The following is a 24,003-nucleotide window of genomic DNA, read 5'->3' as shown; positions in this document are numbered from 1 at the left end:
ATAGCCACAGCTCTACACACCATCCTTACACACCTGGAGAAGAAGGATGCTTATGTGAGAATGCTGTTCTTGGATTACAGTTCAGCATTCAACACCATAATACCCTCCAGAATTGACAAGAAGCTCACAGACCTCGGTCTTCCCCCTGCCTTGTGTAGCTGGATCCTGGACTTCCTGTCAGGTCACTGGCAGGTGATAAGAGTGGACTCCCTCACCTCTGCCCCTCTGGCCCTCAACCCAGGTGCCCTTCAGTGCTGTGTCCTAAGCCCCCTCCATTATTCTCTGTATACCCATGACTGTGTTGCCACCCACAACTCCAATCTGCTAATTAAATTTGCTGATGATACCACATTGATTGACCTAATATCAAATAATAGTGAGGCAGCCTATAGAGACGTCATTACCCTGACACAGTGGTGTCAAGAAAACAACCTCTCCCTCAATGTCACAAAAAGAAAGGAGCTGGTTGTGGACTACAGGAGGAATGGAGGCAAGCTAACCCCTATTGACATCAATGGATCTGGGGCTGAGAGAGTGAACAGGTTTAAGTTTCTCGGCATACTCATCAACGAGGATCTCACATGGTCTGTACACACCAGCTTTGTCATGAAAAAAGCACAACAGCGCCTCTTTCAGCTCAGACGGTTGAAGAAGTTTGGTATGGGTTCCCAAATCCTAAGAACTTTCTACGGGGGGGGGGGGCAATTAAGAGCATCCTACCTGGCTGTATCACTGCTTGGTATGGGAATTGTACTGTACTTACCTCAGTCGCGGGACCCTGCAGAGAGTGGTCTGGATAGCCCAGCGAATATGTAGAAGTGAACTTCCCACTATTCAGGACATTTACAAAGACAGGTGTGTAAAAAAGGCCTGAAGGATCACTGGGGACCTGAGTCACCCCAACCACAAACTGTTCCAGCTGCTACTATCTTGGAAACTGTACTGCAGCATAAAAGCCAGGACCAACAGCTTCTTCCACCAGGCCATCAGACTGATTAATTCATGCTGATACAATTGTTTTTCTATGTTATATTGACTGACTGGTTGTACATACTATTTATTACAAATTACGATTTAAGTTACACATGCACATTTAGAGATGTAAAGAGTTTTTACTCTTTATGTATGTGACTGATGTAAGTAATAAAGACAATTCATTTCATTCTTTGTTTACATAATTCATTATGGGTTATATATAAAAGTACATAAATGGCATACGTCATTATGCTACCATGTCATGTGTGAGCACCTCACTAAAGAAAAACTAAGCAGACAAGTTTTCTTTCAGTTAGTTTCTGGAATTACAATATATCACAGTGGCGATGGGGAAGTTTGAAAATGAACCCAAGACGACTACCTGTCTATTTGGAGTGCAACACATTTTTCTTCAGAAGGGGAGAGAGGCATTCAAGTTTTAAAAAAAAGCACATCATGTTTTTTTTTTGGAAAGAGATAGAGATGTTCGAGTTTTTTAATAAAGACAGAAAATGGAAAAAGTTACAGGTTCATGAACAATGATTACTGGGTAATAATAAATAAAAGGCAGAAGTGGCTGGCTGTATCAAAAAAAATAGACATTCAATTACACAACAGAAAACTGGGTGATGTATATTGAAGTAATTGAGCAGTACTTTAAAACAAATGGAGTAGCCGATAAGAAATGAGTGCCAGTTTTGCTGAGTGCAGTAGTTGGAAAATCAAACACAAGGAAATCTGCAGATGCTGGAATTTCAAGCAACACACCTAAAAGTTGCTGGTGAACGCAGCAGGCCAGGCAGCATCTCTAGGAAGAGGTACAGTTGACGTTTCAGGCTGAGACCCTTCATCAGAGCTAACTGAAAGAAGAGCTAGTAAGAGATTTGAAAGTGGGAGGAGGAAGGGGAGATCCAAAATGATAATGATCCGAAAATCGTAGTTTGTTTTGAGGATTAACTGCTCCAAGCAAGCCATCCAAAATTACCTTTGCTGATATTGCGAATGTAACGCAGGAACATTTAGAACTGACATTGTTGTTGATTGCAGAACTCTTTAGGAGTCAAAAGGAAAGAGGGTACATTTCAGTGTACATGGCTGAATAGAAGAAATTGACCGAGCATTGTCAGTTTAGTCAATAGGCCTAATGGTGCACTGAAAGATAGTTTAGTTTGTAGAATCTTACAACAAAGCATTCAAAAGTGGCTCCTAACTGAAGCATAACTCACATTTAAAAGAACAGTTGAAATTGCTGTATTAATGGAAACAGCAGCCAGAGATGCAACTGAGTTGCTGTCAGGAATGAAAGTGTGCGTAAAAAAACATGCAATGTCGAAAGGGAAACCTGCCTGGACAAAAAAGTTGTATTCCCATTGTGGCAGGGATTCACATACATCAGACCAAAGCAGGTTTAAAGGCAAACATTGCAAAAAATACAACAAGTAAAACACATATAAAGAGCATGTTGCGCAGACAAAAACAAATGGACAGCACAGGAAAGAGAAAACGCTAAAAGAGTTAAGTTGCACTTCCAAAAAGTACTAATCTGATGCTGTTGATGAAAGTCTGATAATAATGAGTGATACAGGACTGAGTAGCCTTGAGATTTACAGTGTGAAAATGAACAAGAGACAAGCAATATGGCTTACACCTGAAGTGAATGGCAAATTAAGTAAAATGCAATTGGACACTGGCTCGGCTATTTCAGACATTTCACAAAATGAGTTTGAACGGCATTTCAAAGATACTGATCTGAAGCCTGCAGATATCCAACTATTAACATATACTGGAAAAAAGTATGGGAATGAAGTTTGTAGCAGTGAAATACAACAACCAACAAGCCACATTGGGCTTGGTGTGGTTGGAAAAAAAAACTGAAGGGCTAGCATTGTGGAGCCTTGATCGGCCAAGACAACTACAACTTGATTGGAGATCATCCATTATTTGCATGCTACTTCCCCTGCAAAAGAGTCAACTGAAAGTGTATTAAGAAAGGTACTGGATGGTACCACAGCAGTGTTCAAGGGTGGCACAGGAAAACTCACCTCACCCTGTTTCAGGCCTACGTGTCCACCCAAAGTGGCTGGAATGTGCAGCAGAAATTCTAGTTACCCCATTTTTTACCAGCACCAGGATGAACTTGCCCCCGATGCCAGTTGCCTTATGTGGGGATTGAGAGTTGTGCATTGTATAAAAGCAACGACCTGTGTAAGTACAAAATGAAAAAAAAGAAATAATAATAAATGAGCAATAATAGTAATAAATATCAAGAGCATGAGATGATGCCAATTCAAACTGGCTACTGGGATCTGCTAGTGAGGAAATCGAGGATCTGGATGCACAAGTGAATTGTTTCTAAGCTTCGCTCCTCAAGGGTCTAGTTTTAATTGATAGGAAATCCCTCCAGTCATAGCATCTACATTCAACTGAAAGAGTTTCCCTCTACATAGCTTATCAGTTCATTTCGCAAACAACAGGAATTCTGCAGATGCTGGAAATTCAAGCAACACACATCAAAGTTGCTGGTGAACGCAGCAGGCCAGGCAGCATCTGTAGGAAGAGGTGCAGTCAACGTCTCGGCCTGAAACGTTGACTGCACCTCTTCCTACAGATGCTGCCTGGCCTGCTGCGTTCACCAGCAACTTTGATGTGTGTTATCAGTTCATTTGATGTTTTGAAATTTTCAATCAAATTACCCTTTCCCATCACAATGCAACACACTAAATAGCCAACAATTCACCAGCAGTGCTGCTCCTCCATCACCACTTGCACTCACTCAAGCTTGGATCTTCTCAAACCCAATCTCAGAAGGATTATGCAGGACAAATAGCTGAGACAAATTGAGGGCTTCTCAAACAAGGAGGTTCAATGTTTCACTCCTGGACAAGCAGTTCTGTCGATGGACTACCAAGGTGATCAAAAGTGGATACTTACAAGTATTAAAGACAGAACTGGACCACTCTCCTACACAGTGGAGATTGCATCTAATGTCATCTGGAGATGACACATCAATCGGTTGAGGAGAGCAGGTGCAATTGTTGGAGAAGAAAGGTGTCCAGAGCTGTCAGACCAACTCCTTGCAGTCCCAGAATCAACTCCTACAACCATCACAAAGGAGGTCTCAGAACTTTGGATTGTTTCACTGCCCCAAGTCTCACCTACCAAGCAGAGTGGCCCCCTTTTGTCAGGAAAGATGTTATCTCACAAGAGTAAGAAATCCTCCACAGCAATGAAATCTTTAGGCCTGAATAGGACAACTTAAAATTTACTATTCTGTGGATGTGTATTTAGTAGTTGTATTCTATAGTATAATGTGTATCTAAGATGACAGAGCAATATGTTATGTATTCTATTCGAGTTACGATGTATTCTATATTGTGTTGGAGTTTATAGCTATACAGGGAGGAGTGTTGTGTATTTAATATTTCAGTAATATTGTAAATATATTGTTTGATTAAGCATCCTTTGTTTGCATAATTTGTTATGGGTTATATGTAAAAGTCTGTGAATGGTATACATCGTAACACCATCACGTCATATGTGAATGTCTCACTAAAGAAAAACTAGTAGACAAGCTTCCTGGGCTCCTGTGTTTTTCTTTCAATTAGTTTCTGGAGTTACAAAACATAACAATGAAAAGTCTAGTTCTAGAGTACAGGATAAAGTTTTGATATCCTTACCTAAGGGGAGAGTAGAGAGAAAGTACATAGATTCCTGAGATGAACAGGTTGTCTTTTGGGGAAGATAAGTCCATATTTGGAAGAATGAGAAGTTATCCCATTGAAGCATAAGATAGCTCAAAGTACATTTATAATCAAAGAATGTATAAATTATACTCCCTTGAGATTTGTTTGCTTACAGTCGCAAAGCAAGGAACCTAAAAGAACCCAATTAAGAACAATAAAGACCAACCCCCAATACGCACAGAGAAAGAGAGAAATCAAATCATGTAAGCGATAGCAACATCATTCTGAAACAAATTGAGTCCTTGGAGCCTAATTCCTGGAACAATCTGGAGTAGGCCCAAAGCCTCAGTATTCAGTTCATCAGATTAGCGGGACAAATCACTGCAAAGTTCACAGACACAAAGTACGACAACCGGGAGGCAGTCTCACTGCCTTAGCATTGCGGAGAGAGGAGCCCCCAGTCTATTTGGGCATATTGTAGCACTAAATTTGTAATAAAGATATTTTGTAAAAAAAGTCTAACTGGGCCGGTTTTTAAGTTCTCTGAACAGTGGATCGAACCTCACGCTAGAGCCTGGGCCATGCCGCCGTGAATCATTCTGGGCCTAGATATGCTGCCCAGCAATTTGCTTCAGGCCTAGATTTCGCTGCTGAAGAGGCTGTTCTCAACCTCTCCAAATCGGCTCGGCTCCCAGAGCAATCCAACCTTGCCCAACTCTCAACATCCTGCCTTTCCAGTCTATATGAGCCAGTATTTAGATGGTCCAAACAGCAGATTGTACCTCACATTAGGACCCAGGCCTAAGAGTTTTTGTAGGGTAGATTTTGGCTGGAGAGTATAATACTGTTTGACCTTGTGTCAGAATGAAGACTAGCCATTCAATGTTTAAATCATTCCACTCAAAACTATGCATCAGCAGAGGCTATGGATTTTCATAACTTCTGTGTCTGATCCTTTTGCAATTTTAAATATTTCCTCAGTTAAAAAGATACAATTTTTGATGTCTCTCATTATGTTTGTGTTGCTTCACACCAAACAGCGTTCTTACATAACAGTGTGCTGTAGAAACTCAGTGGGTCATGCAGCCTCTGTAGAAGGAAAAAACTTGTTGACCCAAAATATTACAATTTGCTTCCAAAGGTGCAGCATGAGCTGTTGAATTCCTCAGCACATTGTTTGTGATCCAGATTCCAGCATCTGCAGTGTTTGTGTTCAATCCAGATTCCAACCACGTAGTCTCTTGTGTCAATATTCTTATGAATATGCAGTTTATTCTTGCAAATGATTCATAATTCTTTGGAAAACATATAATCCAGAATTTACAATAGTATAACTGTCATCTTATAATGCTGCTATGGTCTCACCATTATGTCTTGACTTGGATAGTTAACCATACAGACTTCTACCTAACCACCTGTATTTAACGGCTGTCTGTACAGATTTTGCATGTCTTGCTGTCAGCAGGGAATCATATAAAATTCTACCTGCTGGAAGACACTATAATAAAATCAATTTCAGAGTGAAGTAAAAATGTGAAATGCATTTCTAGTGGGATTACATTTGATAGCTGTGAATATTTTGTAGTTTCCAAACTATTACTTGAATCCAATGAGAAGGAATCTCCTTGTTTTCTCTGCTGATGATGGATGAGGTCATCACCTGTATTATGTAACAAAAAGTTTTTAAACTGTATTTTGAGAGAACATTTGTAGCTTACGAAAGCATTGATAATTCTTCTAGACAGATATATAAATTTTGTTACAAAGGTGGTTGTTGAAAAAAGTAACTCATGAGTTTTGTACCAGTTTTGAGGTGAAGAAATTGTGTATTTTAATAGACAGTTTAGTCGTGTATGCTACTAATGTAATTCACATAATTAATATAGATGCTTGTAACACACTCTTTATATAATACACTGAATTTGCAATAATTAAATAATCACTATGCTGGTGTTTCAAACAATAAAATTGTACCTATTTTAATCTATATAACTGTCAACGATATCTTTTAATGTTCATGATGTGTGGTAGTATGGAAGTGTTTAGAAAAAACCTGCTTTAGGACAGTTCCAGATAGTTAAGGCTTTTAAACTAAGAAGCTGGAGCCTGTATTACTATGTCTTATAGCATGCATTCCCAAAACATAATGTGTTTTGATTTTAAATTAAGAGAAGCTGAAATGAATCAAAACAAGGCACTGAGTACATTTCTAGCTATAATTCTGTCTTTGGTTTCCAAGGACTTTTACAAAAATGATCAGGATTCTTTGGTTTGAGTGATGATCTGATATCATCTGCTTGTAATTACATTGCATCTTTGTTGCACACTACCATGGTTCCGTTCGATATGTGTTTCAAAGTACCTAACAAAGACTTTAAATATGAGCATTGCTTGATTATTTGCCAGACAAGTTGGCAAACTGTGATTAGCACACTCTCTTTCCTACAGATCTCTGTTGAATGTTGATTTCTTGATAAATCTACCTCAGGTTTTGCTGGGATTGGCCAAGCCCATCCAGCCATTTTTATTCCCCATAGACTAGTGTAGTAGCAAAGCAAAAGCATGCTGAGATTCCCAGACATTTACCCTGGATTGTACCTTGTGTTATGATCCAGATGAAACCTATCATAGGATCTATAAAATTAATTAAATGTTTCTCAGTATCAATGACTTTAAGAAATATTGTAAAACTTTGACATCTTTGTCAGACAGCAGTACTGTTGTTGAATGAGATTGGGTAATGGGATTGAACCTAACAAAAAATTTTAAGGAGAAAACAGCATTTAGAATTCTAAATTATAATAGTTTTCAGTGTCACTCTATTTTGAAACTGTAATTGTAAATTGAGTACAATTTGCATCAACCTTGTTAGCAGAGGTAATTGCAGGAAGCATGACAAAATAAATATGGAAATCAGTTTACATTTTGCCATCACCCTCTCACAAGCCAAGTTCTTCAAAGCTAGCTTACCTATTTCCATTCTGAATTTAAATTTCTTCACTTTATTCAGAAGTGCTGATCTTTAATATGTGTTCTTTATTTGTATAGGGTTTTCTCTCATACCGAAGTACTATTATGTACCAGCTGACTTTATTGCATTAGAAAGAGAATCACCTGGCAGTCAAAAGCGTTTTCCTAGCAGCTCTGGGCGTGATGGAAATCTTTTCTTGTGGGGACAGGCTTTGTACATAATTGCAAAGTTGCTTGGTAAGTAACTTATTAAGTCTGCAGCTAGCATCCTGAACTTATAATGATAGCAAGTTTTAGTACAAAAGCATCCCAATGTTCATCGGGAGACTGACACAGAGTCTGTATAAGTGAGGCAATGCAGCAATGAAGTTGTGGACCATATATAGATTACAGACGAGAAGGCGTTAACTGTCTAGCCGCAAATTCAGGTGGATAAATCCTCAGCACCTGTCAAGGTGTTCCCTCAAGCCCTGTGAGAGACTGGTGCAGAAATTGCAAGTGGCCCTAGCAGAGATATTTAAAACATCTTTAGGCCTCGCGTGAGGTGCTGGAGGATTGGAGGATAGCTAATGTTGTTCTGTTGTTTAAGAAAGGCTGTAAGAATAAGCCAGGAAACTATAAGGTGGTGGGTCCCGATGAAGGGTCTCTGCCCAAAATGTCGACTGTTTACCCTTTTCCATAGATGCCGCCTGGCCTGCTGAGTTCTTCCAGTATTTTGTATGTGTTACTTTGACTTCCAGCATCTGCAGATTTTCTTTTGTTTATGAGCCTGACATCAGTAGTGAGTAAGTTATTGGAAGGTATTCTATAGAACTAAGGTACTGTTGATTCGGTTAATCAGGATATGTTGGGACCAGTCCATTTTGGCCCATGTAAGCGGTTGTCCCAATTAGCTGAAGTTTCATGGAAGTAGTTAAAAAGGTATAAAAGGACAAACTTAATAGTGAGGGGTATAGACAGTGTAAATACATGTAGGCTTTTTGCACTGAATTTGGGTGAGACTAGAACTGCAGGTCTGCGTTAAGGGTGGAAGGTAAAATGTTTAAAGGGAACATGTAGGGGAATTTCTTCATTCAGTGATGAGAGTGTGGAATGAGCTACCAGCAGAAGTGATAGATACAGGTTTAATAACAACATTTAAAAGAAATTTGGGTAGGTACATGGCTGCAAGTGATATGGAGGGCTATGTTCCGGGTGCAGGTTGATAGAACTAGACTGATCAATATTTCAGCATGAACTAGATGGGCTGAAGTGCCTGTTTCTGTGTTATATTCTATAACAATGAATCTAATTATGTGTGTGTATATTATATATCTGTCAATAAAGCCAAAGCTGTGACAGGGATTAAGAAGTGTAATCGAAGTGTAGTCTAATAGGTATATTTTAAGAAGATTATTATAGAAAGTAAAGGGGACAAAACATGGAGAAACTTCAACAGGATTTGACTTCAATAACTTGGAGCACAGCTATAACTGATGGAGCAAAAGTTGGGGAGTTATTCAAAAGGATGGAATCCGATAGAGAGAGGGGGTTTTGTAAAACAAAGAAGTTTCTCTAACAGGCTTGGGTAAGATTTTAATACAACTAGGATGCTACTTTCAAATGCGAGGTACTGATGGATCATGTAGTCAGTAGGGTCACGAATAATGGCTGAACCAGACTTGGCACAGAGCAGGATGAAATGTGAAGAGGTTCGAATATAGAGTATCAGAAATTAAGAAGGAGCAAAGTAACCAAATGTAGAACTAATAAAGGCATGGTTTCACAGGAAGTTAACCAAGGCTAGATTGCACAATGTTGTTTACATGCGGCCTTTTGTCATGGAATACAGCAGTGTTGAGCATAATGCCAAAATTGCAAAAATTATGGCTCAGTTCAAGTCAGAAACTGGGAAATGGAATGGAATCCCTGTGACCTGAAGATGTAGACAAATTCTTTCTCGTGGATGAATTTAGTAACTATCTTGATATTGAGTAATTAGTCTATGAGTAAAAGCAGTGAATAGTTGAGAAAGATGGTGGAAAATGAGAATTTGATGAAGCAAGATGTTGATGTCAAAAAGAAACAAGTAAATGCAGATAGGAAAAGGGAGGCAAATCAGGAGTGGATTGTTGAAGGAAATTGAGTTTTTTTTTATTTTTCACATTTCAAGGGCATTGCTGCCAATGTCATAATGTTTTGTCCATCCCATATTGTCTCTGATTAGAGGAGCCAGTCAGGAGTCAATTTTTGGATTGAGGGGATAATAAGTGCTGGTTTATGGTTGAATTAGGTACTATTGGTGAAAAATGTTGAATGTAATTGAAAAGTTGGATGGTATGGAGGCTTGACTTGATAGATTTAATCAAAGGCTTTAAAACACTCCAATGAATAAGGAGGCTTAATGTATTACGATCACAGGATAGATTACCTATGACCTTGATTCAGACCATTATTTACATCCCATTTTATGAGGTCTGAATTTGTAGGAAAACGTAGCATTTTTAGAAATGTAAAGCATATCATTTGTTGAGTAATGTTGTTGCCAAGCAACTTATGAATTCTCAGATACTATGAACTTTGGCTATGATATCCACACAATAATTTGTTGATTCTAGTTGTCTAGCCTCTAATTAGTCACTCTCAGTTACAATCTAGTCTGTATCTTTGAACACCCACAAATTGTGTCCAATGATAAAGACTCTTTATTTTTCAAAATGAATAGATGATAGATTATGGATTAGCATAATAAAATATTCTTAAGTTTTAGTAAAAATTAAACTACTTTCTTATGTGTTATCCTTAATAGTGGATGAACTGATCAGCCCACAGGACCTGGATCCATGTAGGCGTTACATTCCTCCTAAGGAACAAAGGAATATAAGCTTGAGGTATTCCAACCAGGTTAGTTCAAAGATAATGATGCCAATATTCTTTAGTTTTGTTTTTTTTTATTACAAATGATGAAAGGTGTAAGAAAATGAAACTTAGAATAAAAAAAGATGCTTCAGAAAGATATTGTGCCTCTCAAATTCTTTGTTTATTAATTTTGGTAATCATACTGAAACTGGTTTGCATGACAAAATTGATGTCTAAGAAACAACTATGGTGCTTCTGTGAAATTGAACATCCAATTTGGAATTATCTTATGTGGACCAGTTAAGAATTAAAAAGATGATCAATATGTACATCTTACCCTGGTTTAAGATGTTATTAATACAGTTATGCTGTAGGGTAATTTATTTTCTGCAGATTTTCTCAAAATGCACGAAGTGTTCCTTTAATTACATTATACAATTGTGTATTCCTTTTTTTCAGTTGATGAAATTAGGCCTGTTGTATTAGCCAATAGGATTTGTCTTGTTAATATATTTTATTGAGAGAGTGCAGGGAAAAAAAGAGACAAGGTAGCCATTTTTCTGGGAAAGTGCAGGATCCAAGGATGGGAAAGAAGGAAAATGGAAACAGACAACAAACATTGTAGAAGAACATGGTGAAATGCTCACAGAACCCATTTAGAAACACAGATACAGAGGTCGGAAAAATCCGCATGCAGACTTTGGTCTCGCGGAGAATGTGCAGATAACTTTTAGTTAGCTAGTTAGCATACAACCTTGTAGAAAGTTCAACACCTTTTCTTGAGCATTGTGTGGATATTTATGTTTCGCTTGGACTGGGTTTTCAGCGCAGAACCATTTCGGTACCATGAGTAAATGAAGCGAAGCAAACTGGATTAATTATGCAGCAATGAGCTCCAACAGTTGTGTGCACACTATAGACTAATATATATGTAATGGGCCCTTTTCCTTTATTTTGTTTGTTATAGCTTAAAATATGTTGTTAATACAATTTCGATCTAAGTTTATACTGGTGTGAGTTAAATTATTGCTTCCTGCTGAATGGTAAATTTGCTTGGATGTATCAGTATTCATACAAGTAATTGCCTTCATTTTCTCGTGGAAAGAACATTCAAACTTTTATGTTTGTATTTACCCGTATCATATTTACCCTGGATGTGCTTATTTATTGGAAATGGCCTTTTCGTCGTTATTCCCATGCATTGTCGAGTCATGTTGCTGTTAGTTTGTATTCGGAGTAACAGCTAACTCATTATGAGCCTACGGTGAGAAGGTTACATGTAAATATGGAAGTATACATCATTGGCTGCAATAAGATGGAATAAAATGGACTGAATTGCAATAGGCAGTAGATTATTACTGGAGCAGAGATTAGCATTCCAAAACATTCAGCAATAGAAACCCAAACTGCCTCAAACCTGTTGACACATTAATGTAAATTGGACGAGAAACAGCCAACTATTTTGCTCATGGGAAGCAGGATGGTCACCTACATATTTTAATGAGGTGTCTCATTTTCATTTTAACCAACTTTCTGATTTTTCACTTCTGGCGCCTGGGAATTACAGGCTCTCGGAAGCAAAGGAGGGCAGAAAGGCTGAATTCAAAGTAGGTGTCCTTACAGGACCACTTGTGCTTCAGTCAGAGTAGGAATACATCACAAAGACCAAACTAGATGCCAAACAAATCATTTACTTGCTATGACATATCTATTAGGCTCCCTGGCCACCATCTGCTCTGTCCAATTACCATTATATAGTCCTGTCCTATTCTCAAGCAAGTGGGACAACCTGGATATGAACATTATGTTAGAAAGAAACATAAAGAAAACTGTTTAGCAAAAATATAATAAGTCGGTATCATTGGTAGAAAACAAATTCTTTCAACCAGAATGAAAAAGTTGTGTTTTATTAGGGAAGCTCTTAACATTTATTTCAATTGTTTTATGAGCAGGGTTCCTCAAGACCCATTTATTTTACCAGTGGTAGTTCATTTAGCAAAAGAATAAACTATGAATATGATGAATATTACTGCTAACATGCGCAGGCTTTTAGATCTAATGCAATGTAGAATGAAATAGTGAAATATCCATTACTGCTGTTCAAAGTTTAGGCATTATCTTACAAATAGGAACTGTGTAATGAGTATGAATAAGAAAAATATTAGATAATGAGGATATATTATGTACTTTTAAATTGCCATTTTTGTAAATCTTTAGTTAATTCCTTTCCTAGTTTGTCAGGGCATGACGTGTTGCATGTGTTAGTGAAAAGCCCTTTGATCTTGAAAGTGCTATTTATAAAACATACAGTATCATTTTCTAGGAAGAGGTACAGTCGACGTTTCAGTCCTGACGAAGGGTCTCGGCCCGAAACGTTGACTGTACCTCTTCCTAGAGATGCTGCCTGGCCTGCTGCATTCACCAGCAACTTTGATGTGTGTTGCTTGAATTTCCAGCATCTGCAGAGTTCCTCGTGTTTGAGTATCATTTTCTAACACTTTACCTTATTTTATTCATTATTTTCAATATATATATATATATGTATATTTTCTCTTCTAAAAGTATTCAATTTATTTTTGAAGAAGCATCTTTATGTCTCTTATGTCCTCCCCAAATATTGTGTATTTCTATGTTACATCAATGAGCAGTACTTACAATATATTCCTTTGCTTAGTATTCGGTTTTAGAACATCACTAGGACTGCATCTTTTGTTGGATAGGTTTTGTTTCAAACCAATGGAAGATCTAGGGCAACACATCCTTTGTAGCTGTGGCAATGGCATTACCAAGAAAGATTGGCTTGTCTGTCATTGGAAGTAGGGCCAGTGATTGTTTAAGGTTAGAGACCAATTCCTTAATGGCCTCATCCATTGCTTGAAAAATTGGATATCCACTGATGAACATAATATTTAATCCACCTTAGAGGGAACTGAAACGTCACAATTTTATTTTTATTTACAAATACAGCACGGAGCATACCCTTCCTGCCCAATGAGCCACACCACCCAACAACCCACCCATTTGGCCTAATCACAGGACAACTTACAATGACTAATTAACCTGTTAATAACTCCAAGGAAGAATCACCAAGCAGCCTCAGAAACTTGATCTTGATGGTAAAACCTTTTATGAGAGGATTCTCTTCTTCCAAGAGGTAGTATATCCACTTATACGTGTTGTGTCTCACCCACAATGGGCCAATCTGTTTCAGTGTCCCAAGTTCCTTGGCTTTGATTCTGGTGCGGTGTTCAGGTATATCACTGTGAAGGTTCTCTATGAGATTAGATTAGATTAGATTATTAGATTATGAGGACATGCGGTCCTCTTTTATTGTCATTTAGTAATGCATGCATTAAGAAATGATACAATATTCCTCTGGTGTGATATCACAGAAACACAGGACAGACCAAGACTGAAAAACTAACAAAACCACATAATTATAACATATAGTTACAACAGTGCAACAATACCATAACTTGATGAAGAACAGGCCATGGCACAGTAAAAAAGTTCAAAGTCTCTCGAAAGTCCCGCATCTCACGCAGACGAGAGAAGGAAGAAAACTCTCCCTGCCATGCCCGACCACAGTCGGACTCTGAGTCGTCCGAAAACTTCGAGCTCTGATCAGCCCTCCGACACTGAGTACTGAGCACCATCTCTATCCAAACGCTTCGACCTCAGCCTCGGTTGCCAGTAGCAGGCAAAACTGGGGATTTTGTGGCCTTCCCTCCGGAGATTCTCGATCACACAGTAGCAGCAGCAGCGAACCGGGCATTTCAGAAATTTCTCCAGATGTTCCTCTGCTTCTCACGTCTGTCTTCATAAAATCAGAATTGTGCACGGCGTCCTACTGACAAATATGATTATCATTTCACCGGAAAGGCTACGCGCACTGCGTCGTGCCGCCATCTTCTCCTCTCCTCCAATTAAATGTCTGTTATTCCAAGTCTAGGAATTATTTTTGAAGAATGAAAGGTCCATGCATGTGTATTTGTTCAATGTGGGACACCATCACATACCAGTTGTGACACGTTCTTGGCTGAACTTGGTTGTAGCAATAGTAAGGAGGTAAAAGCTGACCGGAAAACCTGCTCTGCTCAATTGACAGAATAGGCACAAAATAGATGATAAGCATAAAAGTCCACATATGCTAATCCACCAGCACACGCACTTGCTTCTCAGGCACATAGAAATATGCAGAACACTTGAATTTTTGCCCATAATTTCTTACCTTCTCCATACATTTCCTCCCTGTTCACCTTTGTTCCTCAGTACTCTCTCACATTCTCTATTTCAGAACCCTGTCCCACGCCCTCCAATCTTCTCCTCCTCCTCCCCCTCCCATTCTATTCTGCATTTGACTCTCCATTGATTATTCTTATTGTTTGCGGACATCTAGATCCGCTTCTGAAGCTAATTTCTGGCTGTATTATAACAATCACAGTCAACAGGTTGTTCACAAACCAACACTTGTTTCTTCTGTGTCCACCACAGCCAGACCCTGCTCCAGTCCTGCCACTGACCTCCCAATCTGAACCTCTTTGCATTGCCTTCCGACTGCAAAAGGACTAAATATTTTTTGCCTGGGCAACGGTGGCTTATGATTCATTAAACTTATGGTCCTGTGTAATTCACATTCTATCGCTCCAGGTTTCTTAGGAAGAATGATAAGTACTGATTTTTCAATCTCTTCTGGTATTATTCCAGTCTCATAAATGTCATTGATTAAATCAGTAAGTTTTTCAATTCCATAATCTTCAAGGGCGATAATTTGTTCTATTACTAATTCATCAGGACCTGCTGCCTTTCCTTTCTTCATCTTACTTATTGCATTACGAACTTCAGATTTTAAAATACTTGGACCTTCAATATTTTTCTGAATTTCTGGTTTTTCGCTTCGATCGTCTTCAAACAATTCCTGAATATACTCAGTCCATCTATTCATAATTTCATCTTTTTCCATGATAAAGGTACCATCCTTTGCTTTCAAACATCCACCTGTAGAACAGAGAAGCTTTTTACCGGTGATATTCTTGATTTGTTGATGTAACCTTTTTGGATCAGTAATAGGGATTCTTTCTATTTGTTCACATTCCTGGTTTAACCATTCTTCTTTGGCTTTTTGACATAAGCTTTTAACTTTTTTATCTAAGGATTTATATTCTATATGATTCTATATTCTATATGAGAAATCAGTATTTTTCACTCTTCCTAAGAAACCTGGAGCAATAGAATGTGAATTACATAGGACCATAAGTTTAATAAGTTATATCACCAAGGTACTTCTAAGAATTTTGATGACAAGAGCTAAAAGTAAGATACAAGCTGAAATGGGTGAAGAGCAATGTGGTTTTGTGAAAGACAAAAGTACAAGAAATGCAATATTGATGTTAAGAATACTATCAGAACGAGCTATTCAAGTGCAAAAAGATTTGTTTGTTAAAGTGAAGCACAATGAGTTATTTGAAATATTACAGAAAACTCTAGCCCTAGGTTCAAAAGACCTTCTCCTAATCAGAAATCTGTACTGGGAACAAACTGCCACTGTAAGAATAAATGGAGAAGTGAGTCAGTTTACAAAAATCAGGAGAGGCGTTCCTCCCCTGATTTATTTAATGTGTACAGTGAAACACTATTACAAAAAATAAGAGGCATCCTGGGAATCAAAGTTGGCGGTGAAAACATCAATAATTTCAGATATGCAGACGACACTGTGTTAATTGCAAGTACGGAGGGAGAACTACAAAACTTAATTGATATAGTTGTTGAAGAAAGTGCAAAAATGGGTCTATCTAACAATTGCAAAAAGACAGATTGTATGGTGATATCCAAAAAGAAGGAGAATCCTATCTGCAGGCTGAGAATAAACAGGGAGGACATAAGACAAGTACAGAACTTTTGCTACTTAGGAAGCTGGGTGACATCAGATGGCAGGTGCGACATGGACATCAAAAGAAGAATAGGGATGGCGAAAGACACCTTTACGAGAATAAACAGTATACTGACCAATACTAAACTGGGCATGACAACCCACCTCAGAGTACTGAAATGTTATCCTGTTACGTTATATGGCTTAGAATGTTGGACAATATCTAGTAACATGAGGAAACAAATTGAAGCAGCAGAGATGTGGTTTTTGAGGAGGATACAAAGAATATCATGGATGAAAGGAATACCTAACGAGGATGTCATGAACAGAGCAAACACAAAAAGAGAAATAATGTATGAGATCATGAAAAGGCAACGTAACTTCATTGGACATGTGATTAGGAAAGAGGAGTTAGAATGCATGGTAATTATGGGAAAGATTGAAGGGAAGAAAGCAAGAGGAAGACAGACAAATGATGATGGAGACAGCAGCCAGAGAACTGGAAATGAATACCAATGAATTGATCCACTTGACCCGAAACAGGAGTGTGTGGGCCGTGGCAGTCAAAACTCAAACTGGGCATGGCACCTGATGATGATGATGAATGGTGGCTTATGTGTCAAATAAACTTTTGCTTGATGCAGTATCAGCAGTCAACTACCTTGACTTGCCCAGCCATGATTCTGATGTAGGTAAATACTGCCAGACCTGTTGATGGTTGTAAAATTTTCCTGAAACAGGAGTAATGGTGGGAATGCTAGCATTTATTGCCCATCCTTGATTGGACCTGATGGTAGTGGTGAGTCACTCTGTTGAACTCCTGCAGTGATGAAAGACTGGAGATATACAGTGGATTCTTGTAAATTGGGCCATCAGTTAATCAGGGCAGCCGCTTATTTAGGCCAACTCTTAAAGAACAAAAAGTAATCAAGAAATCAGCCAGGATTCCCTTAATTTAGTTGGGATACTATGCCATTTAATTGGAGCAGGAGACTGTTGCCGAACAGTTTCTAACTCATGTCAGTCATTTGAACTTGTATGGCTGTTAGACACGACACTATACATCTGTGTTCAAACACCAGCGATGTGGATGGGGTACAAAAGACATCTCGAATCCAGGCCTCCGTTCCGCACTCAAAAGGTCAGCGACATGGATGTGTGATGGAGGACATTTCCAGGTCAATGAATCCTGGAATTAGGTGTCTATATGAGCAGGAGGCATCAGGGCCAGTGAGTCATCAAACCTGGTGTTCAAAGCCTGGAGTTTGGGGTCTCGTGGTTAGGTAGCCTGGGGTTGATACCAACGATCAATGCCTGAATGTTAATTGGAAGTCCAGTTCTCCTTTGTTTGGAGACTGGAGACTGGAAGCCTGGAAGCTTGTCCCTGGGATTGTCCATGTACGTAGGTGGGTAGGAGAGAGGGAAGGGCTTATTTTGCTGTTGTTTTGTTGCTTGTTATGTTCTGTTTTGTTGTGTTTTGTGTTGGGCTGCCCCCAGAACACCCTTAAGCTTTGTCGGTTGTTAATGCAAGCAATGCATTTAAATGTAAGTTTCAATGTACACATGATGCTTAAATGAATCTGAATCTGAATACTGTTTTCAGAATCCTACTATGGACATTTTCTATGTCCCAAGCATCCATTCCCATGCTTGTTATAATAAAAACAAACTTGTATTCTCACTTTACCAATTCTTCGGTCTGAAACGATAACCATTTTTCCTTACGCAGATGCTGCCTGACCGACTGAGTATTTCTGTCAACTTGTGTTTTTATTTTAATGCTGTCTTTCCTAGGTTCAATATTAATGGCACAAAGTTACAGCTCAGGCTTACACAACACAATGCAAGATTGGAGTGTTGTGAAGTGAAATAACTAAATTGAGACTGCTTACTTAATTGACACCCCATTCGCTACTCTATATCTACCACCATTATACTGTACATTTGCTGCAGTGCACATCATTTACCTAATACAATGCTTTTTATTTACTGAGGCTAATCTGACTCTCACCTCCCAAACCCACAACATCTACGATGACCAGGGCAGCAGGTACATGGCAACACTATCACATGCAGATTCACCTACAACATCCTGATTTGGAAATACAGTGGATTCCAGTTAATTAGAACACATCAGGGCCAGTACATTTTGACTCAATTAGTCAAAGTTACCTGGAAATAGTTAAAAGATATATAAAAGACAAATTACTGTTTAACAGAGTAACAAATTATGTATTTAAATGAAAAACAGAACAACTTAGAGCATTATAAAAACTACTACAGTACTATAAAACTGTGTATTACTTCCTAATATTTGTTAATGGAGGAATTAATCCAGTGTATGCTGCCATGTTCTTTTGATTGACTGTAAATGAACAAAATCAGTACAGTGGTCTGACCAATTCTTTATAAAGCTTCAGCATTACATCTTTGCTTTTGTGGTCTAATCCTCTCAAAATGAATGCTAACATTATATTTACCTTCCCTGCTACCATTTAACCTGCAAGTCAACCTTTAGGGAATCCTGCACTAGGACTCCCAAGTTCTTTTGCACCTTCAATTTCTGAATTTGCTCCCCATTTAAAAAGCAGTCTACTTTTGTTCCTTCTATCAAAATGCATGACCATATACTCCCGAGTATTTCTGTAATCTATCTGCCACTTCTTTGCTCATTATCCCAATCCGTTCAAGTCCTTCTGCAGACTCCCTGCTTCCTGAATATTACCTACCCCTTCACTTATCTTTATATCATCCCAAACTTGGCCACAAAGCCATCAATTCCATCATCCAGATGATTAACATATAAAGTGAAAAGTAGTGTTCCCAGCACCAATCCCTGCAGAACACCACTAGTCACCAGCATCCAACCAGTAAAGGCCCCCTTTATTCCCACTCTTCGCCTTTTGCCTGTCAGCTGATCTTCTGTCTATGCCAGCATCTTTCCTGTGATACCATGTGCTCTTGTTGAGCAACCACATGTGTGGCACCTTTACATAGTCCTTCTGAAAATCCAAGTACACATCTACTGACTCTTCTTTGTCTGTCCTGCCTATTACTTCCTCAAAGAATTTCGACAAATTTGTTAGGTAAGATTTCCAATTAAGGAATCCAAGCTGACTTTGGCCTATTTCATTGTATGCCTCAAAGTGAGCCTAAAACTTGATCCTTAATAATTGTCTTCAACATCTTCCCAACCACTGAAGTCTGGTTAAGTGGCCCATAATTTCCTGTCTTTTACACCTTTTCTGAAAGGGTGGAGTGACATTTGCAATCTTCCAGTCCTCTAAAACCATTTCAGAATGGTTTTAAAAGATCACTACTAAGGCCTCCACAATTTCTTCAGCTACCTCTTTCAGAACCCTGGGGTGTAGTCCATCTGGTCAGAAGACTTCAAGCCTTTAAGCTTCCCAAGCACCTACTCCTTAGTAATCGCAACTGCACTCATTTCTGCCCCTGACACTTAAACCTCTGGCATGTCTTCCATGGTGAAGACTGATGTAAAATACTTCTTACTGAGTTCATCTGTCATTCCTGTGTTCCCCATTACTTCCTTTCTCATGTCATTTTCCAGCAATCTGATGTCCACTCCTCTTTTTTACTCTTTGTATGTCTGAAAAAAGCTTTTGGTATCCCTTTTTTATATTATTGGCTAGCTTACCTTTATATTTCATCTTTTCTCTCCTTATTACTCTTTAGTTGCCTTCTGTTGGTTTTTAAAAGCTTCCAAATCCTCTAGCTGCCCACTAATTTTGGTTATATTGTATACCCTCTGTTTTGCTTCTATGTTGTTGTCTTTGACTTCCTTTGTCAGTCACAGCTACTTCAACCTCCCTGATACAAAGCCATCTAACCAGAAATGCAAAGAATAGTGTTATTTACAGAATAACTGCAAATAAAAAGTAAGTGCTACAGCACACAAATATAAAAGTACTGAGACAGTACAATACGGGTGCAATACTGCTTAGCGCTGTGATGTGAGGATCATCACGGTCACAACCTCAGGGGAGAAGCTCTTCCTGTGCCTGCTGGTGCAGGAACAGAGGCTCCTGTAGCGCCTACCGGATGGGAGGAGAGTAAAAAGTCCATGGTTAGGGTGAGATACATCCTTGATAATGCTTTTTGCCCTGCCCAGGCAGCGTTTATGGTAGATGTTCTCAATGGTGGGCAATTGGGTACCGATAATCCGCTGGGCAGTTTTCACCACACGCTGGAGTGCTTTGCGGTCCGATACGGGACAATTGCCATACCACACTGAGATGCAGTTGGTGAGTATGCTGATCCAGTGTCTTCCAAATTACTCCCAAAATCTCCAAGCATTATTGTGCTACAAACCTCCTAGTTGTGTCCCCTCCCAATCAACTTTGATTGAGAGCTCCTCTCTCATGTAATTACCTTTATTCAAATGTAATACCAATATATCTGTTAATAGCATCTCAGTCTCAAACTGCAGGGTAAATGTTATCATATTATCATCAATGCCTCCTAGGGATTTCTATACCTTAAGCTGCCTAATCAAATCTGGTATAGTACTCGTCATCCAGTCCTGAATTGCCTTTCCCCTAGTGGGCTTAATTGAGAGGCTGCTCTAAAATGCCATCTTGTAGGCAATTGTGCAATTTCCTTCTCTTGGGATCCAGCACCAGGCTGATTTTCCTAGTCTATCTGCTTTTTTGGAAATTCCCCATTTCCATCGTAACATTGCCCTTTTAGTCATTTCTTTCCTTACATTGTAATTTGTATCCGGCATCTTGGCTACTTTTAGAAGGCCTATATATAATCCCATCAGGGGCTCTCTACCCTGACAGTTTCTTAAATATTCCCACAAAGATTCTATATCTGATTATGTGTTACTTTCTATGTATTTGATTTCCCTTTTTTACCAACAAAGCTACCCCACTCCCTCTGTCCACCTGCCTGTTCTTTGAATAAGATGTGTATACTGGACATTAAGCCTCCAGCTGAGATTTTCTTTCAACCACGATTCTGTAATGGCCAAAGCATTGCACCTGCCAATTTCTAACTGTGCTACAAAGTTATCTATTTTATTTTGTATGCTGAAGGCATTCAAATATAACACCAGCCCTGTATTCACCACCCTTCTTTTCAATTTTTTCTTTATGCTCCTCCTGTGGAGGGTCAGACACCCTGAGCCAATAGGCTGGTCCTGGACTTATTTCCATCTGGCATAGTTTGCATATTGTTGTTTGATTGTTTGTGGTTTTTGTATTGCTATATTTATGCTCTATTCTTGTTTGATGCAGCTATAATGAAACCCAATTTCCCTCGGGATCAATAAAGTATATCTATCTAACTATCTATCTATTCTGGAGAATTCAGTAACCTCCCCTGCACCCCCTTTTCCTTAACCATACTTTTCCAAGCTTTTGTGCCTACCCATCTGGGGAAAGCCCTATCCTTCTTTAACATGGTAAAATTTACTTCAGGGAAACATCAAGACATTTCATATTCCACAGTACAACTTGCCCAGCTAATGAATGATAAAGTGTATGTTAAATATTTTCACTGATAAATTTTTATTACCATTAATGGTTTAGAGTTGTAAAAATTCTAACATTGACCAGTAAACAAATGCTATGTCATAAGTGAAAGCTTAATGTACAGTAAGTGAGAAGGGATTTTGTTAAACTTCTAAGATTTTGTATGTGACGTTAAAACAAGTTAAGGACTTCTATGTTACAAAAGGAAGGATAAAGAGCATACCCTTATAAATGATGGAATTACAAAGGAGTTGTTTGACTCTCAGAAGCTTTAGGTGAGTAAACAGTGGCCTAATACAGGTTGAGCACCTCTTATCCAAAATTCCAAGATGTGAAAACCTCTGAAATCGAAAATATTTTTGAACACTGACATACTTTATACTTTATTGTCGCCAAACAATTGATACTAGAATGTACAATCATCACAGCGATATTTGATTCTGCGCTTCCCGCTCCCTGGATTACAAATATTAAATATTAAAAATATTAAAAATAGTTAAAATTAGTAAATATTAAAATTTTTAATTATAAATCATAAATAGAAAATAGAAAAATGGAAAGTAAGATAGTGCAAAAAAAAAAGAGAGGCTGGTCCAGATATTTGGAGGGTACGGCCTAGATCCGGGTCAGGATCCGTTCAGCAGTCTTATCACAGTTGGAAAGAAGCTGTTCCCAAATCTGGCCGTACGAGTCTTCAAGCCCTGAGCCTTCTCCCGGAAGGAAGAGGGACGAAAAGTGTGTTGGCTGGGTGGGTCGTGTCCTTGATTATCCTGGCAGCACTGCTCCGACAGCGTGTGGTGTAACGTGAGTCCAAGGACGGAAGATTGGTTTGTGTGATGTGCTGCACCGTGTTCACGATCTTCTGCAGCTTCTTCCAGTCTTGGACAGGACAACTTCCATACCAGGTTGTTACATCACAAATGGAAAATTCCATAAGACACTGGGAATGTTCCCAGGCAAGACACAGGTCTCTGTACTCCACAGAACTTTCTGAAAAGTGACCTCACATACGCATTGAACAGAAGTTAATGAAAAATAGACAGACACTGCACAAGGATAAAACTGAAGATCTTGTACATGTATTGAAAGAGTGTATTTATCAGCGTCGGAGTGAACATATGTCACTTAATTGCTGATCATGAAACAAGCAAAGATCTATCATGGTGAATTGAAAATTGAAGTTAATTGTGATTATTCAGCAGGCTGGTTGCAGAAATTTAAGAAAAATCACAGCATTAAATTTTTAAAGATTTCTGGTGATAAAGCATCTGTTGATCACGAAGCAGCAGAGGAATTCATTGATGAGTTTGCCAAAGTTGTCACTGATGAAAATCTAACACACTGAATGGTTGCATCGGTACGTGCCAGATGTGTGATGAAGGCTGCTTACCAGTCGTACATAAATTCAGAGTTTGTACTGATGGTGATGCCAAACAGCCACTGACAGTCCACCTGGCTGGCTGAGGTAGTGATAGCTATTAAAAATATTGTATAAAACTACCTTCAGGATATGTGTACAAGCTATATATGTAATGTAAATGGATTTAGTGTTTAGAGTTTGGTCCCATCCCCAGGGTATCTCTTATATAGTTACAAATATTCCAAATTTCAAAAAAATCTGAAACACCTGGCCTCAAAAGGAAATCAGTCGTGTGCATGAAAAGTTAAAATAGAAAAGAGACTTTAGAAGCAGTTAGATTAATAAGTCCTCAAATATGCAGAGTCCAGAAGGAGCAGAATTAGGCCATTCAGCCATTGAGTCTACTCTGCTGTTCCATTATGGCTGATCCCAGATCCCACTCAACCCCATCGACTGACTTCTTGCCATATCCTTTGATTCCCTGACCAATCAGGAGACTGTCAGCTTCCACTTTAAATATACCCATGAACTTGGCCTCCACCACAGTCTGTGACAGGGCATTCCACAGATACACTACTGCCTGGCTAAAACAATTCCTCCTTACTTCCGTTCTAAAAGGTCACCCCTCAATTTTGAGGCTGTGCCCTCTAGTTCTGGATACTGCTACTATAGGAAACATCATCTCCACATCCACTTTATCTACCTTTCAACATTCAGTGGGTTTCAGTGAGGTCACCCCACCTCCCCACTTGCATTCTACTGAACTCCAGTGTTTACTTAAGCTCAGCCCTTCAGCTTGTCCAGCAAGTC

At 38.8% G+C, this 24,003-nt stretch overlaps 1 protein-coding gene across 4 annotated transcripts in view; it reads left to right on the top strand.

Annotated features, from left to right (window-relative positions):
* Positions 1-24,003, top strand: part of phkb (phosphorylase kinase, beta) — a 281,176-nt gene that overhangs the window by 121,035 nt on the left and 136,138 nt on the right. For all 4 annotated transcript variants that reach the window (XM_063066930.1, XM_063066928.1, XM_063066929.1 and 1 more), the window contains 2 exons: positions 7,707-7,865; positions 10,417-10,511. In XM_063066930.1, coding sequence (XP_062923000.1) covers positions 7,707-7,865; positions 10,417-10,511 — 254 coding nt within the window. The remainder of the gene's footprint in view (positions 1-7,706; positions 7,866-10,416; positions 10,512-24,003) is intronic.

The sequence above is a fragment of the Mobula hypostoma genome, chromosome 14 (assembly GCF_963921235.1).
Source record: "Mobula hypostoma chromosome 14, sMobHyp1.1, whole genome shotgun sequence".
In the NCBI taxonomy this organism is placed as follows: domain Eukaryota; kingdom Metazoa; phylum Chordata; class Chondrichthyes; order Myliobatiformes; family Myliobatidae; genus Mobula; species Mobula hypostoma.
This window is presented reverse-complemented; position numbering and strand designations above follow the sequence as displayed.